Here is a 26,307-nt window from a genome sequence, read left to right as displayed (position 1 = left end):
AACAACTCAAGCCCAAAATAAACCAATACAAAGGAACACCTTTATACCTATATTAAAAATAATGTAATAAATAATAATAATAAAATAAATAATATAAAATTATATATTCAAACATCTAACACCGCCCTCTAAATTCCAAAACTCAGTTACACAACCCCTTTCAAACATGTGGTCAGCTTCGGTTAGTTATCTCTTCCTTTATTTGTGAACCTGACAATGACCAAAGTTGCTCACTCCTCTGCGTAAAAATTTTCTCAACTCAAATGAGCTATTTTTACGTATACATAACGTAGAAACCAAGAAATTATATAATGTTACTTTTATTAAGTGTATTTCTTACTAAGGTCTTCTGATATATTGAGCTATTTTGATGTTGGACAGTCTTTAACCCCAAGTAGCCAACCTGACCAGGAAGGTGTTTGATTAAAAAAACACAAAAGTACAAACTTAAAAAGAACTACCTATCAATTTTATTTTTCAGATAAATGGGCCAATCAAACACTTTGTACTCCCATTCAATGATTCATTCACAGATGATATCACTAAGTTGTATTTAATTCACCAGTGTTTAAACTTTGTTCACATTCACAAGCATAAATGATTTATCAAAACGAAATCGGAGTATCAAATTCAACTTTAAAAGGTGGTAATTTCACTAGTGAAATTTTTTACCTGTATTTCCTCAATCGAGTTGCAGCGAACAGGATCTGTTAGATCTTCCTCTGCGTTTTCAAACCAGCTGTTGAACGACGATGCTTTCTTAGCAAACGTAAGAAAGAGTTCCTCAATCTGAAAGGGTTTAACACAAAAGTTATTGAAAAAACTTTTAGAATTTTTTTCTTATTATGTATCAGTTCAACGAAAGCGTAAGAAAAGATGTTCGATCGCACTTTTCGATTTACCTTTACCTAGTGAGATTATTAGGTCTCTCTAACTGTGGTAGACCTTGATTTACCTTTACTTAGTGAGATTATTAGGTCTCTCTAACTGTGGTAGACCTTGATTTACCTTTACTTAGTGAGATTATTAGGTCTCTCTAACTGTGGTAGACCTTGATTTACCTTTACTTAGTGAGATTATTAGGTCTCTCTAATTGTGGTAGACCTTGATTTACCTTTACTTAGTGAGATTATTAGATCTCTCTAACTGTGGTAGACCTTGATTTACCTTTACTTAGTGAGATTATTAGGTCTCTCTAATTGTGGTAGACATTGATTTACCTTTACCTAGTGAGATTATTAGGTCTCTCTAATTGTGGTAGACATTGATTTACCTTTACCTAGTGAGATTATTAGGTCTCTCTAACTGTGGTAGACCTTGATTTACCTTTACTTAGTGAGATTATTGGGTCTCTCTAACTGTGGTTAGTGAGATTATTGGGTCTCTCTAATTGTGGTAGACCTTGATTTACCTTTACTTAGTGAGATTATTAGGTCTCTCTAATTGTGGTAGACATTGATTTACCTTTACTTAGTGAGATTATTAGGTCTCTCTAACTGTGGTAGACCTTGATTTACCTTTACTTAGTGAGATTATTAGGTCTCTCTAACTGTGGTAGACCTTGATTTACCTTTACTTAGTGAGATTATTAGGTCTCTCTAATTGTGGTAGACCTTGATTTACCTTTACTTAGTGAGATTATTAGGTCTCTCTAACTGTGGTAGACCTTGATTTACCTTTACCTAGTGAGATTATTAGGTCTCTCTAATTGTGGTAGACATTGATTTACCTTTACCTAGTGAGATTATTAGGTCTCTCTAATTGTGGTAGACATTGATTTACCTTTACCTAGTGAGATTATTAGGTCTCTCTAATTGTGGTAGACATTGATTTACCTTTACCTAGTGAGATTATTAGGTCTCTCTAATTGTGGTAGACCTTGATTTACCTTTACTTAGTGAGATTATTAGGTCTCTCTAATTGTGGTAGACCTTGATTTACCTTTACCTAGTGAGATTATTAGGTCTCTCTAATTGTGGTAGACCTTGATTTACCTTGACTTAGTGAGATTATTAGGTCTCTCTAATTGTGGTAGACCTTGATTTACCTTCACCTAGTGAGATTATTAGGTCTCTCTAATTGTGGTAGACCTTGATTTACCTTCACCTAGTGAGATTATTAGGTCTCTCTAATTGTGGTAGACCTGCTGCATACATGGCTGTAACTGTTGATGAAAATTGTTAAATAAAAATAATTTTCTAAGAACCATTTTTCTAATCTTGCTAATAAACAAAATATAATAATAAAAACTGCAACACTACAACTTAGATAGCAATAAGTACAAAAGAAAACCACAGATAATTTTAAAATTTAACTGACTAATACAACGTGCAAAGTGCTGAAAGGTTGAAAGTGTGAAACAGGAATATTATTCTTGGGTTTAGAAGGAAAATGGAATTTCAAATCTACTTACTGGCCAATAAAATAAAAATAATTATTGTATTAATAGATTTGTTTGGAGAAATAAAGCTCTAGAGTAATCATTACCTGTTTAAACTGTTCTTGCATTTTCAGCAAATGGTGTTTTTGTGCTTTTGAAGCTCCCAAGAGGTGGTTCCAACTAAAATTGGGTAATAGTAATGTAGCAGTTGAATTTATTAACAATAAGAAATAACCAGTTCAAGACACTTGTGAAAACATAATCAAAATTAAACTGAAAACTTTGTTTGTTTTAAAGCTGTGGAATTATATTTGTTTAATACACAGTCAATAAAACAAAGATTTATCTTCTACAGATATGGTTAAAATTCAGTTTATTCCTCAATTTAAAACAATTCACAATCAATATCGCTTTAATTTGAAATAATTATCCATACATGCGAAAAACGTGGTTTAATAAACAGTTGCAACAACTGTAAATATTCAAGATCAAAGATATTAAACTTTCAGTAAAAAGTTCACCTTATATGATGTATACAGCTGTATCAAAACCTGTTCCAAATATTTTAATTAGTGTTAAAAGGGAGGCTTTGCTAAAGGTGAACTAACCGTTCCATCACATTACTGTGACGTTTCAGGATTGCGGGAGACTGTTCATGCCCTGAACCAATCAGCTGGTCCTTGAGCTGAGCAATGTTTCGAATTCCCTCTTGTTCAAAAGCCAACAAACCAGTATCAAATGTTTCCTATTTGTACAGAGCCAAAAGAAAACAAAAAAACTTTTTTTAAATGCCTAGATGCTGTTTGTTTTTATTGTTGTGTAAAAACTGATATTTGAAAAGTAATCAAACTTGAATAAAAAAATATCCATAGTGACCTTCACTAGGGTGATAAAAGATTGATGCAAATAATACAAACTCACAGCTAACACTAATGCATGCCACACAAAACTAAGTACTTTGCCTCAAACCCTGTTAGTCTAACTAATAATTTTTAATATTATATTAACATTTCATCAGTTTCTAAATATTTTGAATAACTGTTCTTAAGCCTAATGCTCAATCTTACATAACATTTTACTACACTGCATACTCGTAATTTGAGTTAATTTATCATTACTTGATCCTCATGGGTACTTTTAGTTCTTATATCTTAACTGGAAAAACAATAAATAAAAAAATATATACTCTTTAGTGAAAAATATACAATAACTTACACCAAGAGACTATTTAAAAAGGTTACAAATAACTTTATTGCACTTTGTTTGGGAAATGACATCTCCACATGTATCAGATAAAAGGTCAGTATTAAAAACTATAAAAAATTAAAATGTTGATGTTAGAAAGCAGTTATTATTACCAAATCTACAACTAAAATTAAATCTTGTAATAAACACCTGTCTTTAAGTAATAGTCCTATATAAACATAAAATTAAATCCAGTGATAAAATCCATGTAATCCTGAAGAAAAGTTTAATAGTTTGTGTTACTATTACCATAACATACAGAAACTAACAATTAAAAACAGACTTGAAAGTACATTAGAAAGGGAACTAGTGGGACAACTTGTTTTCACCTGCTTTGTCAGAAGTGTTTGAACAGAACACAGATCACGTCCGTAATCCTCTGATTTTACACGGACTTCTTTATCAGCTAAAAAAAATAAAACAGTGCATTTAAGTCTTGGAAGTTATCCAAAAAATAGTCCATCCTAACTATTCGGTGCTGTGACACTTAATATTTAAATGAATGTTACACAAATAGCCATAAAACCTGAAAGAGATGTACATCTATACTTAAAAATGTTACTTATTAAATAGTTAATAATAAAACGAAGACATATAGTATATGACAAAGAGCTGCCAGACACACAATTAATATGCTTAAACACTTAGGATTTAAACTTTTCTATCTGTAATCATGCATACAGAAGATAATCTATTTTACTTACAACCAAACCTGTAATAACTCTCTGAAGCTGTATATCAAAAAATAAACGAACTTTAGGACTGTTATTTTCTACAACCTTATTAACAACTTTTCACACAAATCCACATTTAAATTAGTGTAATACTTTACGTTTTGGTAGTGGTCTTTATGCAATTAAAAACGATTTATTAAACCAATAAGAAATAAGTGAGAAAAGTTCTTTCTTATTAACAAAAATTTAAACAGTAAGAAGAAAAAATAAAGTTCACATACCAATCCAACTTTCCACAACATCAGCCTTCCACATGAACTGCAAATAGACAGAATTGTCCTTCAGTTTGTTCTTGCAATTTGTTGCACTGTTTTCCAATGACTTCAAGCGGTTCTGCAGTTCCTGAAGATGAACATCAATGCAGACAGAGTGGTGACTTCCCACAGCCACCAGCTGTTCGCCAGCCTGGGCTATGTCCATACAACGCTTGTAATGTACAGCAAAATCAGATTCAAAAGCTTCGTGTTTCTTGAGTAGTCCCTAAGGAAATGGATTTTACTTTCAAAATAAATATTTTGTAATAAGTTTATAAAAAAAATTTATTGTGCTACAACACTAAAGGTAATAAAGATCTTGGATCAAATTTTGTTTTGACCACCAGGGGGAAAAATGTTAAAAAGTTTACTGGAAAAAAAAATAAAACAAAACTTATTTACAGATTTAAAACTTGATATAGTTAATGAGTTAATAACTAGTAATTTGTCTCACGAATGGCATGTCATTCAAAAAGTATTTTATGAATAACATTCTATGGTTTTAAGCAACGAATTGCACTTTTCCAGGAAAATTACATCATATCTCCAAAAATTACAAAACTAATTACGCATTTGATAGGACTGCTCATAACTAAAAGTAGCTCTAAAGTACACAAACATCAATATTATGAAATGAATTTATAAAGAACAGCCTTTCTATTTTTAAATATTTTAACAGAACATTTGTAAGAGTTAATTGCATAAGTTCAAAGGTAACAATGAAATTCTTAACTGTGGAAAAAAAAATGCTGTATTTAAACAAGGATACATGATGCAAAAGTGTCAAAACATATTTTCTTGTGGTGTAAGTCTGCAGTCATACCACTTTACTGCAGGGGGCCCAGATGTTTTATATAAACAAAAAATCTGATGTTAATTTCATATTATAGTTTCCTAAAAATGACACACACCTGAACTGCAGCCATAGTGTCACCATAATTTTCCACATACAACAACTGTTGTTTCTCTGAAATCCAATCTTCCTCTTCTTCAACCTTTGCTAAAAACTGTTGATATGCAAGTGACTCATCGACCTTGTGACCCCGATCTTTAGAAATCTGTGTGAAAGTGTTGTGCGCATTCACAATCAAACAGCTTGAAAATGTACTTTAAACAACAAAGGCATCAAAACGATTATTAAAATACATTTTAACATTAACAAAAATGTTGGAAAAACAAGAATGATTCTCTGTTCACAAATTTACATGTTTATATCACAAGATTTATAATAAAACTTGCAATGGGAATTGTAATAAAATGTAATATTTTATACAAACTTGTGAGAGATTTATATATATTCAAGAGTATTACAGACTTTATTGATGTATCGTAGCTAATTCAATAAAAAAATACAAAGGTTATTATACTGGATATGTTTCTCCAAAGTAGAAGTTACATTAAAACTTTAAATTAAAATCTACTGGAAGTAAAACTGTTTTTTCTAACGAATGTACCTGTTTTAATTCATGCCAAGCCAGTTCTAGAGCTTTTAGCCTTTGTTGAGTTTCTGGTACACCAAGGTTTGACTCTTTCATAAGTTTGTGACCAGCATCTTGGACACCCTCAATAGCTGGTTCATGGGATGCCAGTTCAGCTTCCAGTCGTTTGTGTTTTTTCCTCAAGTTTTGAACTCCAGTCAAGTCTCGACCATAATCATCTGAACTGACCAATAGTTTCTTCTCTCTAAAGGGTAACTAGTCTTATAATATTGCTTATCATACAGCACATCCCTTGAATTAAAAAAGTACTGCTCAATATATCACTGTAAACCTGCAGCTATTCTGAGTTATGTTACTTATAGAACCCTACATGTTGAAGAAGTTGTATAGATACTTAATAAAACTAGGATCTACTCAGTGAAACTTGGTAAGTAGTTATGTCACGAGAACTAAGTCAAATAATTCAAAATCAATGTAACTGTCAATAACATAACAACAAAATTCTACAGCTGATTCATTGTTAGATAATCCTTCAAAGTTTTATCTCGACATTTTGTATTAGAAACACTTTTTTTTAAAAAAAATAGGTCTTAAAATAATTTTACTATAATTGCTACGACTACTGCATATGTAAAGAACAGAAAATAAAGTTTTGTTCTTTTAATTCCAAAACTCGTAAAAGCAACAAATTATGATCTTTCAAGTTACATCTGGGAAGAATGAAGTAACCTAAAGACAAACAAACTATTATCTTTAACAGTTACTTGTTTTTCGTTGAATTTTGGACAAACCTACTTCAGGGTCATCTTCACTAACTGTCCCAAATTGTGCAGTAATATAGACTTGTGGGAAGAAAGCTAGTAAACACCACTCACCATCAGTTCTGAGACAACTCTTTTTTTCCCAACAAATAATGGGAATTGCTATCACCTTTTAATGCCCCCATGGCACGGCCCAAAAGCGAGCGTATTCAGTGTTAGGGATCTGATCCCATGACTTAAAGATTGCAAGTCAAGGGCTCTAACCATTTAGTCTTAACAACTACTTTAACCCAGATAAAAACAAAACAAATTATACTCACTTAATCCATGATTCCTCATCAGCAATATCTCTAAAGAACTGGTGGAGCGTGTTGGCTTCATTCAGTCTTGAACGACGATGAGCCGCAAGACTCTTAACCCGCTCGTATCGTTCATTTATGGAACTGCGCTTTTCTTGCACAGATGCTGCATCAAACTGTTCCGACTCTATCAAGCCATCTGCTAGATTGTTCATGTCTCTAATTCGATCCTCGTGGGCATTAATATCAGCCTCTACAAGTTGATGTTTTTTAATTAGGTTCTGCACTGATGCCAAGTCTTTCCCTGAATCTTCAGACTTCAACAAGGATTCAACCTTACAAGAATAAATCGCCAATGTTACGAAAAGAAACATGAAATAATCTGTCAACTCCTACCGTTAATTTGAATTTCAATTATTTCTTTTAAAAAACACTGGAGACAGCCATCTGTTCACCATTAATATAACACAATACAACAACACAAAATGTTTTATCCTAACATATAAGTTAAAATGTTTGCTTCAGAGATTTTCCATATATTGTATGTAAATAATATGAATTTTAATATTAAAATTCCAGGCTACGGAAATAAAATTATAATAATTATATTACTCTTATGTGAATCATCTTCCAAGAAGTGAGTGCCTTTAAAAAACACTTGACTCAAGTATTACAATCTTCTACAAATTCAGGATATAGCATTAATAGTGATATAAATATATAAATAAAGCTAGGAATACTTCAAACATATTTTTATTACCTCCCTCATTAAACACCCAATATTTTTGACAGCAGTATTGAAGGTTATTGGTTTATTTTAAAGACTTTTACGAGTGAATGAAATAATTCTAATACACATGTGATTACTCAAGTAAAAGTTGGAAAACTTTGAATATACATAATTTATGTTACCTCTCCCAACCAAAAATCAATATCTTTGAAAGCAGCATTGAACGTCCTTTGTTTGTTAGCTTCTTTAAGCTTCATACTTTTTTCTAAAGACTTCTCAGTTAGATACTCCCACTGATCAGCAATGAAAATAAGTCGAGCTCTAACCGCATTTTCTGAGCCAGCGCACCGATGTTTGTCTATCAAGTTTTGTCCAATTCCCAGGACAGTCTGAATTCTCTCTGCATTAGCTGCAAGTTCGGCTTCAAATGCCTGATGTTTCTGGTGTTTGGTCTGTGGATAAATTATACATCATGGCTCTCTTATATACATCTGAATATAGATTGAATTTTACTCAATGCATTGGTAATTTTTAAAATATTGCCTAAGGCAAAAACAGTAAAAATATAAAACTATTATAAAAGAATAAATACAACAGTGTAATTAGAAGTAATACGACAATTAGCATCAACTAGAAAAGAAGGTATAAATTTACCTGGATGTTTGCAGGATCTTTGTAAGATTCGTCCATCACCATCTGGAGCTTCTCTCCAATCCAATTCTCAATCTCATCTGCCTCTCTACTGAACTGCTGCAATGTCTGAGACTCTCCAAGTTTAGACCTCTTGTCTATCAAAGCTTCCTTCAGGTGGTGCCACCTGCAATATTATGATATAAACACAACTACTAAAAACTCTTAACACAGGACAGTTAGATTACTTCAGTATAGTGATCTACATTATAAACATGCATTAGACACTCCAACAAACAAACAAATGTTTAAACATTTTAGCATTTAAGTTCAAACGTTGTAACTATTTGAAACCATGGTTTAATATATACAATTTGTTTTGACCTTTGGTATTTTTGTATATCCTACCTTTAGGTAAAACCATGAACCAATTTTTGAAAGGAATAACATATTGTGTACATATATGTATAAAAACAAAATTGACCTTTTTTGATAGAATAATTTAACTATAATTTTAAAGCATTCTAAGATCATTAAACAAATTCATGTAGGTAAATAAAATGGTAAGGAATGAAGATATTTGGACCAATGAAACAAAGCTTTATCAGTTACTTAAAGAGCAGTTGCTATAAAACAGCTACCATAATTAACTCTGATTAGGGTAACTGTGTTACCAAAACTAGCCTAAATATCTTCATTTTTTCCCCTTTTATTCACCCAGATACTACAGTACAATGTGCCAAAAATTATTTATAAAATAAATTCACATTATTGCAAAAAATTCAGTACATCTAAGTTTAGAAATGTATCCTTTTATTGTAAGCTGTTGTTAGAGAAGCCCTATTTGTTTGAAGTTAAACACAAAGCTACACAATGGGCTATATGTGCTCTGCTCATCACAGGTATCAAAATCCTATTTCGAGCATTACAAGTCTGCGAATCTACTCCTGTGTCACTGGGGGAACAGAAACTCCGTAAAAGGTAACATTGAAGAAAGTTTTATTAAATATTTCTCAAAGCAAAATTAATATTTTCTAACAATACAATAATGACAATATTCCACTTCTGATAAAAAACGTATACCAGACTTTTGTCACTTTTACAACAGTTCTTCCTGGCTAAACAATGATTTAGTGTATGCACACTCAAAGTTTTAGGTTATTTCTTATCATTTTAAAGGTTTCTTGGAAAGTTTTGAAGTGGAAGATGCTTGTGTTGTTAAATTTAACAGAGTCACTCTTCAAAATTTTAAACCGATTATAAAATGTAAGAACTTTTATACTCAACTGCCTTTTATCATATTAAGCCTTTTTTTGAATATACTAAATAAATTGTCTATTACCCTCAAACTCCCCACAACCATGATTGATCTTTTACTTAGGATCTTTACCTCACTCTTCCAACTTGAGTATTATTGGTGTACATGGATAGCAGATTCGTGCTACCCCAAATGGAATTTCAAAATAACAGACTACAATATCAGTTGGAACTTATATGGTACCAATATTCAGGGTAAACATTTGCTTGAAGAATCATAAACGAAAGTACGAAAACTTTTAGAAACATTAATGGCTGGTTTCACATCAGAAAAACGGGGTAGCCTGACATATAAATGAAACAAAACAAAACATGATGTTCAGTTCTTAATTTTAATGGTCACTACATGAGCCAGGAGCAGAATCCCCTGATACTTTCCTATATTAATGTATTCTGGGATCCAATTCCCATTACAAGACATTTCCAGAAACCTCACACTCACCTCTCCAGTACTTGTTCCTTTTTACCACTGACAGCATTAGTGTCATAGTGGTCACCTGCAATAAGCTGATCAGCCATGTGGGCCAAGGCCAAAATTTTCTCTTCCTGGGCTTGAATAGCTTTGTCAAAATCCTCATGTTTCTTTATGAGGGCTTCTACATTGTTACCTCCCATATCATCTGAACTAAGAAATGCCTCTCGGCTAGCCATCCAGTTCTCGGCTTGTTCACAGTCTCGATAGAAAAGTTGAAGTTCTAGACACTGATCTAACTTCACACGTCGAGCATACCATGCACTGCCAAGCACAAGAATTTTAAATCATTACCCAATTAACAAAGTTAATGCCTTACAGAAAATTATTAATGCCAGATTTCTATACTCTCTAGATCAACCATGAAAACAATTAAGGAAAAAGTGAGAAATAAAAATGTACTAATATTTAATTTTTCAACCATAATTACCAAATAATGCACGTGCAGAAAAGTACAAAAGCCTTAAAACAATATCTACTTAATACTGTATACTGCTAAAATACAGACTTAAAAACTTATAAAATAAAAACCTCACCTTAAAGCAGCAATAACTCAGTAAGAATAGCATATAGCAGCATACGATGGCCTCGGTTTGTTACAAGATAATTAAATAAAATGCTAATTACTTGTACTATATGGCAGTTAAGCAGAATTAAAGTTTTAATAACAAAAACTGTTTATAAAGAATTCATTGGTTATTAGGAAACAATTTAGTTATATTAACATTTAGTGGATATACAAGAAGTATTTTGATACATTACTTCCTCAGCAGAATGATAATAAAATCCAACTTTCCACATGAAATGTCATCTTTGTAGTTAGTGACAACATGGAAATTTATAACGAAAATAAAGAAGGTTCTGTTGGTTTGCAAACACTTAAGTTTTGTACAAGGGATGAATTACGAAACAGACCAAAGAATGTTTGTTCATTTTTTGAATTTCGCGCAAAACTACACGAGGGCTATCTGCACTAGCCGTCCCTAATTTAGCAGTGTAAGATTAGAAGGAAGGCAGCAAGTCATCACCACCTACCGCTAACTCTTGAGCTACTCTTTTAACAACAAATAGTTGGATTGACCATCACATTATAATGATCCCACAACTGAAAGGGCAAGCATGTTTGGTGTGACAGGGATTCGAACCCAAGAACTTCGCTTTAGGAATCGAGCACCTTAATCACCTGGCCATGCTGAGCCTCAGATCAAATAAGAAAATTAACACCAATATTAAACAAAAACCACACATACTAAGTGTTGACAGTTGTGAGTACAATTTTAACGTTTTGCTATTTTTATCTCTCTTGAATTTTTACATCTTCACTGGATACAAATATTCACTAATTTATCTACATAAAACACCTACTTCCTTAAAAGCAGTGAGACTTACTCTTCCATTGCTTTATAAGCTTCTTGCACTGTTTCAAGTATTTCCTGGATTTCCACACTAGCGTAATGACCACCTTTCAATAGGTTGTGTCCAAAGGTTTCGAAAGCTTGAAAGGTCCCAGTACGAGCATCTATTTCTGTTCTGTGTTCCTATGTGAATTTAAAACAGTATAAAAGTTCAATGCAATGTACAAATATCAAGCTCACAAACCATATTTAAATATTTACCAAACAGTTATTGTACACTACTGCTAATTTTGCATATGGTACATCAAGTAAAGCTATTATGTTACTACAGCTAATGACTTTGTACAAAGTGGCACAGCCAGATTTTTATACTCAGGGGGTATAACATTTTAAGAGGGAAGGGGTCAATAAATTAAAAAGATGAAATTGATCCACATTTTTAATTTCAAAAGGTGGGCCCCCTTACCCCCTGGCTACAACACCACATATATAAGATCAAGGTACTCTTGTCAAGAAGACACTTTTTTTACTTCCTACACGTTTTGCACTTACTTGTCCTAGAGTGTTATCTTATTAATACAAGAACCAATCACAGCTCCAACTATTTTTACCCAGTTTACTTATCAGGACCTCATGTAGGCCTAGGACTTAAGAAAAGTATCAAACACATATTTTAGAAATGAATAAAAACAAAATCCTATTAAAAAGATAGTTATCACCAAATTTTGTAACTACACTACATTATCTGAAATATAAATTTTATACACAGAATTACAGATAAAACACTACTTGTATAGTTTATTTTTTGAATTTTGCGCAAAGCTACACGAGGGCTATCTGCGCTAGCCATCCCTAATTTAGCAGTTTAAGACTAGAGGAAAGGCAGCTAGTCATCATCACTCACCGCCAACTCTTGGGCTACTCTTTTACCAACAAATAGTGGGATTGACCATCACATTATAATGCCTCCACGGCTGAAAGGGCGAGCATGTTTGGTACGGCTGGAATTCAAACCCGCAACCCTCGGATTTCGAGTCGAACGCCTTAACACGCTTGGCCATGCCGGGCCCTACTTGTATAGACATTATAACTATAAACAATGTGCGTTTAAATATTATGAAAATTAATAGACCATTTGTTTAACTGTGTTAAATCACAGATTTCTAAAGGACTTAGCTATCACTGTTAGTAACATGACTTACGAGGAAAAATAAAAATATAATATTAATTAATGAGTTTCAAGTTAAATATGTGAAAATGTTGAGTCTAGTTTCTGAAACAGCTTTTATCACACAAAAATAAAGATATTTGACACGTATTCCAGTAACATTAGTATGAACACAAGTACTAATCTACAAACCTGATGACGCTCGAGCAAGGCTTCTGCTCCAGTGACGTCATTTGCTAATTCATCTGATGACACAAGACTCGTCATAGTTGTTATCCATGAAATCAGGTCTCTAATAGACAATGCAGAGAAAACTATTAAATATTTTTATGTGAAATGCTTTGAATTCACCACAACATGTATTTATATTTCTTAACTCAGGTTTATCCTCAAGAAAATACAGTCCTACTTTTCAAATTAGAAAACTGGAATATAACAGTTTCCAAGAATTACAAATCAATACAAATTAATTTTAAAAAATGAAATCTATTAAGTTCACCTGTGATCTGCCAAGAACCTCTGTAAATCATAGGAGTCCAATAATTTCTCTTTACGTGCATTAGCCTTAGCAGTAAGTTGTGTCCATTCTTCGTTTATCTCTCTTTGTTTAGTATCTATGGCATCTGCTGATTCAGGGTGGGTTTGTATCAGTCGGCTGGCCGTTTCGTCTAGTTGTTTAACCTATGTCAGATAGCATAATAAGTAGCAATGGTCTTTTAACAGTTACTTTAACCTGTTAAAAATTTTTTTTAAATTTTCTTCAGCTAAATTTTGTCTTGACCCATTTAGAAAACAACCTGCTCAACACTATTCTTGATCACTTAGAAATTCCACGTGGTTTGAAAAAAAAAAAGTCCATTTTACTAAAGTTTAGGTTTCCATACCTCTGCAATAAATCAGAAGTTCTATACATATACAAAGGTTAATTGAAACTTGTTGCATGTACTAAAAATTTACAACATGGAGTTTTCAAATTAGGTTTTTCACGAGCTATGCTTTAGTAGTTTCTAATAACAAAGCTGTTAAAAACTGATTAAAATGTTAAAGAAAATCAGAATTTCTAAAGACCTCTTTTCCACTTTTTTGTAACAGAATCACACAAGTCAAGTAAAACATTTAAAAAGCAAACAATAATGAAAAGGTACACTTACATTTCTTAAGCTTAAAAACTCATACGGGCCTTTTCATTAAAACAAAGTTAAAGACATGAAAATAATTCTCAATACATATAATCAAATAAACAAGCCAGCAAAATCAAAAAATTACAAAAAAACAGAAAGAAAACTAAATACAAACCTTTCTTATTGAATCAATTTCATTCCTGTTTCATTTTAAATTTTGTTCTGAAGACAAAATCTTTTTAGGCTTTTAAATTACATACACTTCCTAGCACTGTATACTCCCTTCTCTTTATTTTAAATACCTCACATCAAAACAAGTTCTGCTTGAAGATTAAGTTATTTCAAGCTACATATCTGTTAAGAACTGTACTCTGAAGTTCAACATCTGATATAAAAAGTGCCTAAACAAGAATCTTAATATTCCACAGGAATAAAAAAACAATTTTACCCTGTCGTCCAAAGCTGCTAAGTCACGCTCCAGTCCTTCGTGCTTCCTCTGTAGGGTCTGTACGCTGCGCAAGTCACGACCGTAATCATCCGTGTTTAAGGCCTCGTCTTTTTCTTGAATCCAGTCTTTAGTTTCTTCAACATCACGTTGAAACCTCTGGACTTCGTGAGCTGATCCAAGCTGAGTGCTTCGCTCAGATGTCAACAGCTGAAGGTTTTGCCATTGCTGGTTCAAGTCCTGAAATATTAAATAGTAAATCTAATATAATCTCTGGTATAGAAATAGCCAGATAACAATTACATTCTCATTAGCAACTGACCCCAACAAACACATGCAAACATCTAACAGGAGTCTTAACTCTTCAAATACGAATAAATTGTTTTTAGTTCAGATTTCTCTCATTCTCAACATACATTTTAAACTTTCTAAACTATGCCAATAAACACTCACATCTACTTGAAATTGGATTTTATCAGCAGCGTCAGTCTGACCTAAACTTATCAGCTGAGTAGCTATTTCATTCATCTCTGCCAAACGAATTTCGTTTGCTTTCAAATCTGACTGGAAATCATCAAATTTTTTTTGAAGGACTTCTACTTGTTCGAGGTCTTCTCCAACTTCCTGAACTTGAGCAACTTGTTCCTAAAAAACAAAGTAGCAATACATAATACTAATATCCTCCTTATAAAATTAAAACATCTTATCTTTTAGCAAGACATTTTTATTTTATCATTTATTACTCTGTATGGATTTTAAGTACATATACTACACTACAGATAAAAAAACAAACAAAATAATTGTGATATTTCTACTAATCAAATACTAACAAATAATTAAAAATGTCGATTTTTACAGTATACATGCAACAACCTTTGTATAAACAAAAAGCACAGAAATTGGCTATTATATTACTCATTCTAGATCCATTATTACAACTCTTAATGCACTAAGAGCACATTTTAAAAAATACTAAATCACATAAGTTTACTTTCATTATTGCTGTGGTCTTTTAATATATTAATCAAGTGCCAAATTTTTTCTGAATTATGCATTAACCTCACATACAAGAAGGAATTTCGTAGGACTTAAACATATGTCACACCTGAAAGTTATTCCATAAATAACACTAAAACTAAAATCAAAGTTTTCCACACCTTATCTTTGATCCATTGCCCTAATTCTGCAGCTTCTCGGACTAACTGATAAGCTTTACAGGTCTCTTCCAGTTTTTTACTGCGCTCCCAGCCTAACGACAAAAGGTTCTCGTACTGAGCCTCAATCTGAGACTGGCGAGCCAAGATGCTGTTGGAATCTGCCCAATGCTGTTGACTGGAAGACAGACCAGCTTCCATTTTTTTAACGTAAGCAGCTGGAACAAATCCTTGGCGGTCATTAACTTCTACTTTCCACCAGTCCTACATTGTACAAAATTACACGAAAAATTTCCAACAAATGAACACTTTAAATAACAAATGTTCTGCTTTACCTTAAAAGTTTTACTGCCTAAATCAAAGAAAGGACTATTGATATCAACATTGTTTTCAATTAATTTCCAGAGCAGAATACTGTTGGAACCATTTACGTTGCTATATAAACATTATCCCTTTTTAACAACATTACAGTTTAAAGAACTTTACACACTGACGAGTGACGGTGAATGTATTTGTAGGTGTAGGCAGTGCTGGATTAAGACAGTGTTAGGACCTAGTCACCTTCTGTTCGTAGGCTTTACCAGCATAGAAATTAAACCAAAGATTAACTTTTAAGGAAAATTTTCATGGACACGTAGTTTTCATAGGCACTCTGCCTATTGTACCTAATAAATAATCTGGCCCTGGGTGTAGGCATATTTATAAAACACAATAACATACATTTTAAGTAATTAAAAAACACAACACATATTTATTGTCCTATTTTAGAAATGTTGCTATCCAAGTTAACTCTTATAATAGTACAAAAAAAAAGTACAAAACACCTAAATTAATCTGTCCTAAAATAATGCATGGTATCTATGATATCAACGAAATTAGGCTTAAAATTCTGTCCTAAGATAATGCATGGTATCTATGATATCAACGAAATTAGGCTTAAAATTCTGTCCTAAGATAATGCATGGTATCTATGATATCAACGAAATTAGGCTTAAAATTCTGTCCTAAGATAATGCATGGTATCTATGATATCAACGAAATTAGGTTTAAAATTCTGTCCTAAGATAATGCATGGTATCTATGATATCAACGAAATTAGGCTTAAAATTCTGTCCTAAGATAATGCATGGTATCTATGATGTCAAAGAAATTAGGCTTAAAATTTTCATTAAATTACATTTTTCTCACATTAACAAAATGTCATTCACAAACCTTATTGTTACTGTTAAGTAAAGTGAGGACATCTCCTTTCTTCACAGATACTTCACGGGGGTTCTTCTCCATGTAGTCATACAGAGCCATAACAAACTCTTTTCCAGCTTGGTTAATCACTGGCGTTTCTTGGTGCTTTAGAATAAAATTTCTTTAACTTTATTCTGTCAGAAGTATTGTTTAAAGTGTTTAATATATACGTTTTGTGTCATTACACTTTATGATTATTACACACTGTTGCTTTTTAAGTGAATTTAAAACTAATAAAAATCTCCTAACCTAATATTAATAATTCTTATCATTTATTACAAGATAAGTAAACCTTTCAAACAAATCTATTTGTGATGAGTGTGAAATAAACTGAATTGTTATTCCAATTAAACTACCTTTTCTATAAATAAGGATAATAGCTTACAAAAAACAACAACTAAACTTCATGAATTATATTAGCAGAATGAAGATCATTGAAAGATGAAATGTAGATTTTCATTTAATTTCTTTGCTAGGATATAGGCTATAACATTGCATATTTCCAAAGATAAAGATAAAATGCTTATTTCCATTATATTTTTTAGTTTTATTCTTCAAAGACATTCAAACACTTACTTGACAAGATTGAGCCTGATCTGTTAGGGACAAGATGGTGTTGCCGAAAGCTTCGAGGTCAGCCATGAGAGCATCATGTTTCTTCAACAATGCCTAAATCAATATACCATCATCACCTCAGATTCAACCAAATCATTAGAATTACTCCTAAATATGACAGTTTGAAACAATCGAAGCACAAACTATACCATCAAACTATTTAATCTAGGCATTACACTATTATTGTCTAGGAATTATAACATTCTAATATTATTCCTTATTATAACATAATGTATCAGCTTCTTTCAACCTTCTATTTAAACCCTCTTGTTTAACCCATTCACCGATTAGGCAGAGATAAAAAACTCCACATGCGATGTATAACAACAAAAAATTTTAAAACTTTTACTTATCTTATGCAATCATGCAAAAAAAACAACAACAACAAAAACATATAATGACTTCTATGTAAGGCTAGTGATGTTCCAGATGAGGAAAGACCAGGGGGTCAGCTTGGTCCACTTCAGTGAGGTGGGAAGGTGAACAGGACTTGTGTGTTTGTTTTTCCAGATAATATATTATGTTCCTACCTCATTCACTAGTATAGCATTGGTCATGAGTAACATAATTATACTGTACAAATATTACAATTAGCACTCTGACATGAATAACTAAAACTAGTACAAATGCATAATATTAAAAATATATACGTTTTTTGCAATATTATGGTTCCAAAAGTGGTTGATAAGACTAAAAACGGGTTGAATAAAGACCCAGAGGTCGATAGGGGGTCGAAAATTGCCCCTATGATAAGGTTGGCCTACAAAATGAGCCACCTAGTAACAACAGCAAGCCTACAAAATGAGCCACCTAGTAACAACAACAAGCCTACAAAATGAGCCACCTAATAACAACAAGCCTACAAAATGAGCCACCTAGTAACAACAACAAGCAACTGATATTTACTCTTTTACCGTCAAATCTTCCACTGTGTATAAATTCATCCATTAACGGAAAGCACACGTTTTAAAAAGTTCCATTTATAATTTATACTAATAATTTGGGGGTTGATGAGAACTTTATATGATTATCAAGGGGTTGACAACTCAAAATGTTTTGGGAAACCTTGCATTATATATACACACGTGTGCATCAGCAGTGACATCTGTTGATCAAACAGTGATAGGAAAAACTTAAACATTGTACAATACGTGGATCAGTAAAAGGGTAAATTAGCTACAGGTCACTCAAGATTAATGCCAAATATATTTCTTATATATATAATGTTTAGAACTTTTATTAGATAAGGTTTTGGCCGATATCACTGAAATCTAAGTATAGTGATTTTTTCTTGACTTTTCTAAATCTTCTTCTGAACATCATGAAACTTTTATTTTACCTCAGCTGAATCTTCTTCTTTCCCAAAATCTTGACTTCCAATAATTGCCTCTTTTTCTTTCATCCATGATTCAGCCTCATTGGCATCAGCAAAGTACTGATGCGCCTGAAGAGATTTGTCGAGGTCCTCTTTACGCTGGTGGGCTTTCTCCTGTAATTTTAAGTTTTAGAACTTCAACTAATTAAGAATAATATCACTCGTTTTTTTGCACAGCCTATGAAGAATTCAAATAAATAATTTTAGCATACAGGTAGAAACAGTTAGAAAAAACAAACAAATAACACACATAAAAAGCACTATAACAAAGAATACTTAATTGAAATCAAATCAAATTTGAAAACATTTAGAAAACACATTAAAATATTTACTCAGTACCTGCACAAATAATTTTTCTTATATTTTATGGGGAAAAAAGAATTATTATTATTGTATATGTAGAATCCCATGGAAGACAGATTATAAATTAGAATGTCAGAAACAAAACTAGAAACACCGAACTGTTACAAACCTTCAACTGCACCCACTTTTCTCTGAGTAAGTCTACCTTCTTACAAATATCGACAGCAGCAAAATGACCTGAAATAATAAGTGCGATATAAACGGTGATGCAAAATGACCTGAAATAAAAAGTGCGATATAAACGGTGATGCAAAATGACCTGAAATAATAAGTGCGATATAAACGGTGATGCAAAAGGACCTGAAATAATAAGTGCGATATAAGCGGTGATGCAAAAGGACCTGAAATAATAAATATAAGCGATATAAGCGGTGATGCAAAATGACCTGAAATAATAAGTGCGATATAAACGGTGATGCAAAATGACCTGAAATAATAAGTGCGATATAAACGGTGATGCAAAATGACCTGAAATAATAAGTGCGATATAAACGGTGATGCAAAATGACCTGAAATAATAAGTGCGATATAAACGGTGATGCAAAAGGACCTGAAATAATAAGTGCGATATAAACGGTGATGCAAAATGACCTGAAATAATAAGTGCGATATAAACGGTGATGCAAAATGACCTGAAATAAAAGTGCGATATAAACGGTGATGCAAAATGACCTGAAATAATAAGTGCGATATAAACAGTGATGCACTTCAAAACAATAGTGTTTCCTGAAAACTGCATACAGCAACAGCCAATAGTACTATAACAACACTAATACTGAACTTTTGAAATACAAAAATAAATTTGATGTGTACTCTAAGCATCTTGTATTGGAGACAATTACAAACATACAAGGAAAAGAAGAAAATCTTGCCACTAATAAAGACATCTCTGAGCATTCACAAACAAATCTTTCCTTCCAAATTTGCCCACATTAGCATAATATAGTTATCAGTAGTATTAGGCTATAAATCACTACATATATGTACATTTTTTTTAGTTTGTACATCGAACTTTACTGTATAGCTTCCATTGTGGCCAAAACCTCAACTAAGGATTTCTAGATTTCCATACCCAAAATCAAACTCTTCCACACTAATGTAAATCTAATAAAAATTTTAAAAAAATGATCCTGAAGGACAAGGACACTTCAGTCGAGTATTACTTACTATGAAGTAAACGGTATAAGAAATGGTTCTCTTGAACAGAACTTGATTATTTAAGTAAATATGTTCTTAAAATCTCACAAAGGTCAGCAATTTCCTTTTCTAATGCACAATAATAGAACAGCAGAAAAAATCAAGCCTTGAAAAAAGGAGAAATATGTAGTATACTTATACCCAGACTGAAGATATATTTAAAACAAAAAAAAAGTTCAAAACTTACTTTTAAACACGAACCAAAATGTAAATTATAATAAGTATATCTGCACTTCTTTAATAAACGAGAAATACACTTGTAAAAAAAAAAAAAAACTAACTCAAAGTACAAGTAAAAAGAAATTAACAAACATTTCTACAAATACTCAGTTCAGGGTTCATAGGAAAATGTATATCATGTTCCCCTTTTGTTCACTTGTCACAAAAGATACATGCATACATCTCTCGTATCAAGATATAATTTTCATAATGTAGAATCTGTTTATGGCTGTAGTTTAGAAACAAATAAAAAGAAATAATATTCAGAGTGAGGAACAAGAACACAAATATCATTGATGACGAAGACTCCTGTAAAGTCCGCTTCAAAGCTGGAATTGTAATTAAATACCAATATTTCTATACCTTCATTACACATATCCTCTCCAGTCTGACAAACATTGTCAATCCTGTGTTCATGATTGTTAATTTCTGCAAGTACTGCTTGATGTTTCTTCAAGAGGTTCTGTACACCGATCAAATCTCGACCTACAAGTAAAACAAAGTATTTGACATCAACTGAACTATTCATAAAAATAAAACACTTTAAGTGTTTTCAACCAGTTTTACCTTTTTTTTCTTTTTTTGTCAAGACTAATTTGTAATATCTAACCATTTGCAACTGGCATTATATTATATTTTAGTAATTAAATTGCAATATCTGTTATTGAATAGCCCAGCATGGCTAGGTGGTTAAGGCATTCGACTCGTAATCTGAGGGTCTCGGGTTCGAATCTGCATAACACTAAATGTGCTTCGCCCTTTCAGCCGTTGGGGTATTGTGACGTGACGATCAATCCCACTATTTGTTGGTAAAAGAGTAGCCCAAAAGTTGGCAGTGGGTGGTGATGACTAGCTGCCTTCCCTCTAGTCTTACACTGCTAAAGTAGGGATAGACAGCACAGATAGCCCTCATGTACCTTTACACAAAATTCGAAACAAACAATAAGTGATTGAAACTAACTGTTTGGACACAACTGGTAAACTTTACTTTAAAAATTCATCTTATTCATCATGCTGACACACCAACCCACATGCATGCCCAAAATACAACTGTACTGTAGCACCTCAACCAATATAAGTCAATATACAATGTGAATATACATCAAGTATTTTTATGTCTACACCATTCTGCTTATTGATCAAATATCTCACTAAAACACAAACAGAGCTGAACCACTTTTGTAGAAAATAATTTTTGCTTTAGGGTTAATATTCTTGAATTTATCAAGAAAAAAAAAACAGTCCACAAAATGTTCATACAGCTAAATGAAATCAGATAAAAGACAAAATAATGCTCCATTTGCTTTTAATAACTTTTCTATAGACTTCAGCATTTCTCAGTCAGTTACACTGTGTTTCAGTACACCTGGAAACAAAATCAGAACTTTCTGCTGCCTATTACGTGCAGCACAGTTTGTCTAAAATGTAACACAAAAGTTTACGTAATCCAAAAGTTATAACCTCTGTTGGTTGAAGCAGCTATTGGTTCCTTCTCTCTTATCCAAGTTTCTTCATCTTCCAAGTCTCTGAAAAACTGCTGAGCTCTCAGGGAATCATTAAGGCGTTATAACGTATTGGTTCGTTTCTTCATCTTCCAAGTCTCTGAAAAACTGCTGAGCTCTCAGGGAATCATGGGCTGATGAACAGCATTGTATCTTTCAACTAGAGCCACCTGCTTTGCTTTCATTGATTCACTGTCAAAATGCCCTCTTTCAACAAAATTGTCTGCTTGAATGATAATATTATCTATTCGATCCTTCATAAGAAATAAAAATTATCATGTATTACAATTCAGAAATTACCTTTGTATCAGTAACCATTTTGATTAAACAAACAATTTGTTATAGAAAACGTACATTCTCATAAAGTATATGATAATGTTTGAACATTTTTGGTATTTTCAACTTGAAAAGCACGCTTGTGCCCCATGTGGGCCAAACAAGCCAGACCAGGTCAAATACCCTGAGAATAAAGTACAGAAGAAGAGCAACCAGACAGCAGTACCTGCTACATATATGAATGTTCTTAATCGCATGGCAAAGGCAACTGTCACAGTTATAACACTTTCACAGCATACAGAGGTTCAAACATTCTGACTGACACAATTATAACACTCCCACAGCATACAGAGGCTCAAACATTCTGACTGTCACAATTATAACACTCCCACAGCATACAGAGGCTCAAACATTCTGACTGTCACAATTATAACACTCCCACAGCATACAGAGGCTCAAACATTCTGACTGTCACAATTATAACACTCCCACAGCATACAGAGGTTCAAACATTCTGTCACAATTATAACACTCCAACAGCATACAGAAGCTCAAACACTCTGACTGTCACAATTTTAACACTCCCACAGCATACAGAGGCTCAAACATTCTGACCTGCATCCCTTCCACAAAAATATGCAGAGATAAGAATGAGAAGGAATCATGCAAACTTTTTAGATATTTGAAAACATTTTAACACTAACTGATGAACTGAAGGATAATTTTGCTGTCAACCCAAAATCCAAAGTAGTTTAATAACAATTTTAAAAACACTAACAAAGTAATTACTCTAAATAGTTTATTGACCCACAAACCTGATGAGAGGCCACGTCAGCTTCCAGCAGGCTTTGTTTCTTTAGCAGGTTTTGCACACTATTAAGATCCTGAAAAGAAAACTACAAACATTAGTTACCAATAATCATTAGTACTGTGGTGATTATATAACAGTAACAACTGACACATTACACTGATAATATAAAGCAAAAAATTGCATCTTAAAATACAAATTATCAAAGTTGTTTAATTCTATGTACAGAAATAACAAGAGGTAATTTATAACAGAAACAGTTTCCTTTGCACTTAGGAAAACTGTATACTTGATAACGTTGTATGTATATATGAGCAAAAATTACTTTTAAAAAGTTTTATATAATCATATCTATTAAATAGAAAAAAATCTGATGCACAATTTATTTCTAACAATGTAACAAAGCATTTCGAAGAACATTTTATCTGTTGTTAAGCTCAAAGGCTTATCTGTGGTGTGGCCCCCTATGGTAACAAATTCCAGTTTCTGGCTCTGGATAGTCATTTAATTTAGTTGAACATTTAAATCAAGGTAGTTACACAAAGGCTTATCTGTGGTGTGGTCCCCTATGGTAACAAAATCCAGTATTTGGCTCTAGATAGTCATTTATTTTAGTTGAACATTTAAATAAAGGTAGTTACACAAAAGCTTATCTGTGGTGTGGTCCCCTATGGTAACAAAATCCAGTATTTGGCTCTAGATAGTCATTTATTTTAGTTGAACATTTAAATAAAGGTAGTTACACAAAGGCTTATCTGTGGTGTGGTCCCCTATGGTAACAAAATCCAGTATTTGGCTCTAGATAGTCATTTATTTTAGTTGAACATTTAAATCAAGGTAGTTACACAAAGGCTTATCTGTGGTGTGGTCCCCTATGGTAACAAAATCCAGTATTTGGCTCTAGAAAGTCATTTATTTTAGTTGAACATTTAAATCAAGGTAGTTACACAAAGGCTTATCTGTGGTGTGGTCCCCTATGGTAACAAAATCCAGTATTTGGCTCTAGAAAGTCATTTATTTTAGTTGAACATTTAAATCAAGGTAGTTACACAAAGGCTTATCTGTGGTGTGGTCCCCTATGGTAACAAAATCCAGTATTTGGCTCTAGAAAGTCATTTATTTTAGTTGAACATTTAAATCAAGGTAGTTACACAAAGGCTTATCTGTGGTGTGGTCCCTATGGTAACAAAATCCAGTATTTGGCTCTAGAAAGTCATTTATTTTAGTTGAACATTTAAATCAAGGTAGTTACACAAAAACTTATCTGTGGTGTGGTCCCCTATGGTAACAAAATCCAGTATTTGGCTCTAGATAGTCATTTATTTTAGTTGAACATTTAAATCAAGGTAGTTACACAAAGGCTTATCTGTGGTGTGGTCCCCTATGGTAACAAAATCCAGTATTTGGCTCTAGAAAGTCATTTATTTTAGTTGAACATTTAAATCAAGGTAGTTACACAAAGGCTTATCTGTGGTGTGGTCCCCTATGGTAACAAAATCCAGTATTTGGCTCTAGAAAGTCATTTATTTTAGTTGAACATTTAAATCAAGGTAGTTACACAAAGGCTTATCTGTGGTGTGGTCCCCTATGGTAACAAAATCCAGTATTTGGCTCTAGAAAGTCATTTATTTTAGTTGAACATTTAAATCAAGGTAGTTACACAAAGGCTTATCTGTGGTGTGGTCCCCTATGGTAACAAAATCCAGTATTTGGCTCTAGAAAGTCATTTATTTTAGTTGAACATTTAAATCAAGGTAGTTACACAAAGGCTTATCTGTGGTGTGGTCCCCTATGGTAACAAAATCCAGTATTTGGCTCTAGAAAGTCATTTATTTTAGTTGAACATTTAAATCAAGGTAGTTACACAAAGGCTTATCTGTGGTGTGGTCCCCTATGGTAACAAAATCCAGTATTTGGCTCTAGAAAGTCATTTATTTTAGTTGAACATTTAAATCAAGGTAGTTACACAAAGGCTTATCTGTGGTGTGGTCCCCTATGGTAACAAAATCCAGTATTTGGCTCTAGATAGTCATTTATTTTAGTTGAACATTTAAATCAAGGTAGTTACACAAAGGCTTATCTGTGGTGTGGTCCCCTATGGTAACAAAATCCAGTATTTGGCTCTAGATAGTCATTTATTTTAGTTGAACATTTAAATCAAGGTAGTTACACAAAGGCTTATCTGTGGTGTGGTCCCCTATGGTAACAAAATCCAGTATTTGGCTCTAGAAAGTCATTTATTTTAGTTGAACATTTAAATCAAGGTAGTTACACAAAGGCTTATCTGTGGTGTGGTCCCCTATGGTAACAAAATCCAGTATTTGGCTCTAGAAAGTCATTTATTTTAGTTGAACATTTAAATCAAGGTAGTTACACAAAGGCTTATCTGTGGTGTGGTCCCCTATGGTAACAAAATCCAGTATTTGGCTCTAGAAAGTCATTTATTTTAGTTGAACATTTAAATCAAGGTAGTTACACAAAGGCTTATCTGTGGTGTGGTCCCCTGTGGTAACAAAATCCAGTATTTGGCTCTAGAAAGTCATTTATTTTAGTTGAACATTTAAATCAAGGTAGTTACACAAAGGCTTATCTGTGGTGTGGTCCCCTATGGTAACAAAATCCAGTATTTGGCTCTAGAAAGTCATTTATTTTAGTTGAACATTTAAATCAAGGTAGTTACACAAAGGCTTATCTGTGGTGTGGTCCCCTATGGTAACAAAATCCAGTATTTGGCTCTAGATAGTCATTTATTTTAGTTGAACATTTAAATCAAGGTAGTTACACAAAGGCTTATCTGTGGTGTGGTCCCCTATGGTAACAAAATCCAGTATTTGGCTCTAGATAGTCATTTATTTTAGTTGAACATTTAAATCAAGGTAGTTACACAAAGGCTTATCTGTGGTGTGGTCCCCTATGGTAACAAAATCCAGTATTTGGCTCTAGAAAGTCATTTATTTTAGTTGAACATTTAAATCAAGGTAGTTACACAAAGGCTTATCTGTGGTGTGGTCCCCTATGGTAACAAAATCCAGTATTTGGCTCTAGAAAGTCATTTATTTTAGTTGAACATTTAAATCAAGGTAGTTACACAAAAGCTTATCTGTGGTGTGGTCCCCTATGGTAACAAAATCCAGTATTTGGCTCTAGAAAGTCATTTATTTTAGTTGAACATTTAAATCAAGGTAGTTACACAAAAGCTTATCTGT

General features: G+C 32.8%; 1 protein-coding gene and 1 pseudogene across 3 annotated transcripts in view; one reads left to right on the top strand and one right to left on the bottom strand.

Annotated features, from left to right (window-relative positions):
• The window catches only part of LOC143228820 (spectrin alpha chain-like), a 61,749-nt pseudogene that overhangs the window by 11,589 nt on the left and 23,853 nt on the right, over positions 1 to 26,307 (bottom strand). Inside the window, exons 18-41 of the transcript XR_013015464.1 lie at positions 23,109 to 23,177; positions 21,977 to 22,271; positions 20,879 to 21,001; positions 19,209 to 19,276; positions 18,701 to 18,850; positions 17,323 to 17,415; positions 16,717 to 16,851; positions 15,508 to 15,768; positions 14,804 to 14,995; positions 14,354 to 14,590; positions 13,284 to 13,465; positions 12,977 to 13,076; positions 11,651 to 11,799; positions 10,232 to 10,525; positions 8,497 to 8,659; positions 8,025 to 8,294; positions 7,134 to 7,447; positions 6,068 to 6,296; positions 5,525 to 5,671; positions 4,581 to 4,839; positions 3,955 to 4,031; positions 2,989 to 3,125; positions 2,488 to 2,560; positions 673 to 789 (exon numbers count right to left, since the gene is read on the bottom strand). The product of XR_013015464.1 is annotated as a spectrin alpha chain-like (transcript). The remainder of the gene's footprint in view (positions 1 to 672; positions 790 to 2,487; positions 2,561 to 2,988; positions 3,126 to 3,954; positions 4,032 to 4,580; positions 4,840 to 5,524; positions 5,672 to 6,067; positions 6,297 to 7,133; positions 7,448 to 8,024; positions 8,295 to 8,496; positions 8,660 to 10,231; positions 10,526 to 11,650; positions 11,800 to 12,976; positions 13,077 to 13,283; positions 13,466 to 14,353; positions 14,591 to 14,803; positions 14,996 to 15,507; positions 15,769 to 16,716; positions 16,852 to 17,322; positions 17,416 to 18,700; positions 18,851 to 19,208; positions 19,277 to 20,878; positions 21,002 to 21,976; positions 22,272 to 23,108; positions 23,178 to 26,307) is intronic.
• LOC143228822 (DNA repair protein SWI5 homolog) overlaps positions 1 to 26,307 on the top strand; it is a 76,931-nt gene that overhangs the window by 45,537 nt on the left and 5,087 nt on the right. Inside the window, exon 3 of one of the 2 annotated variants that reach the window (XM_076460191.1) lies at positions 9,375 to 9,453. The exons of the other annotated variant lie outside the window; for it this stretch is intronic. Coding sequence (XP_076316306.1) covers positions 9,375 to 9,453 — 79 coding nt within the window. The remainder of the gene's footprint in view (positions 1 to 9,374; positions 9,454 to 26,307) is intronic. 2 annotated transcript variants of the gene reach the window in all.

This window comes from Tachypleus tridentatus, chromosome 10 (genome assembly GCF_004210375.1).
Source record: "Tachypleus tridentatus isolate NWPU-2018 chromosome 10, ASM421037v1, whole genome shotgun sequence".
Classification (NCBI taxonomy): domain Eukaryota; kingdom Metazoa; phylum Arthropoda; class Merostomata; order Xiphosura; family Limulidae; genus Tachypleus; species Tachypleus tridentatus.
Note: the sequence above shows the minus strand (reverse complement) of the source record. Positions and strands in the feature narration are given on the sequence as shown.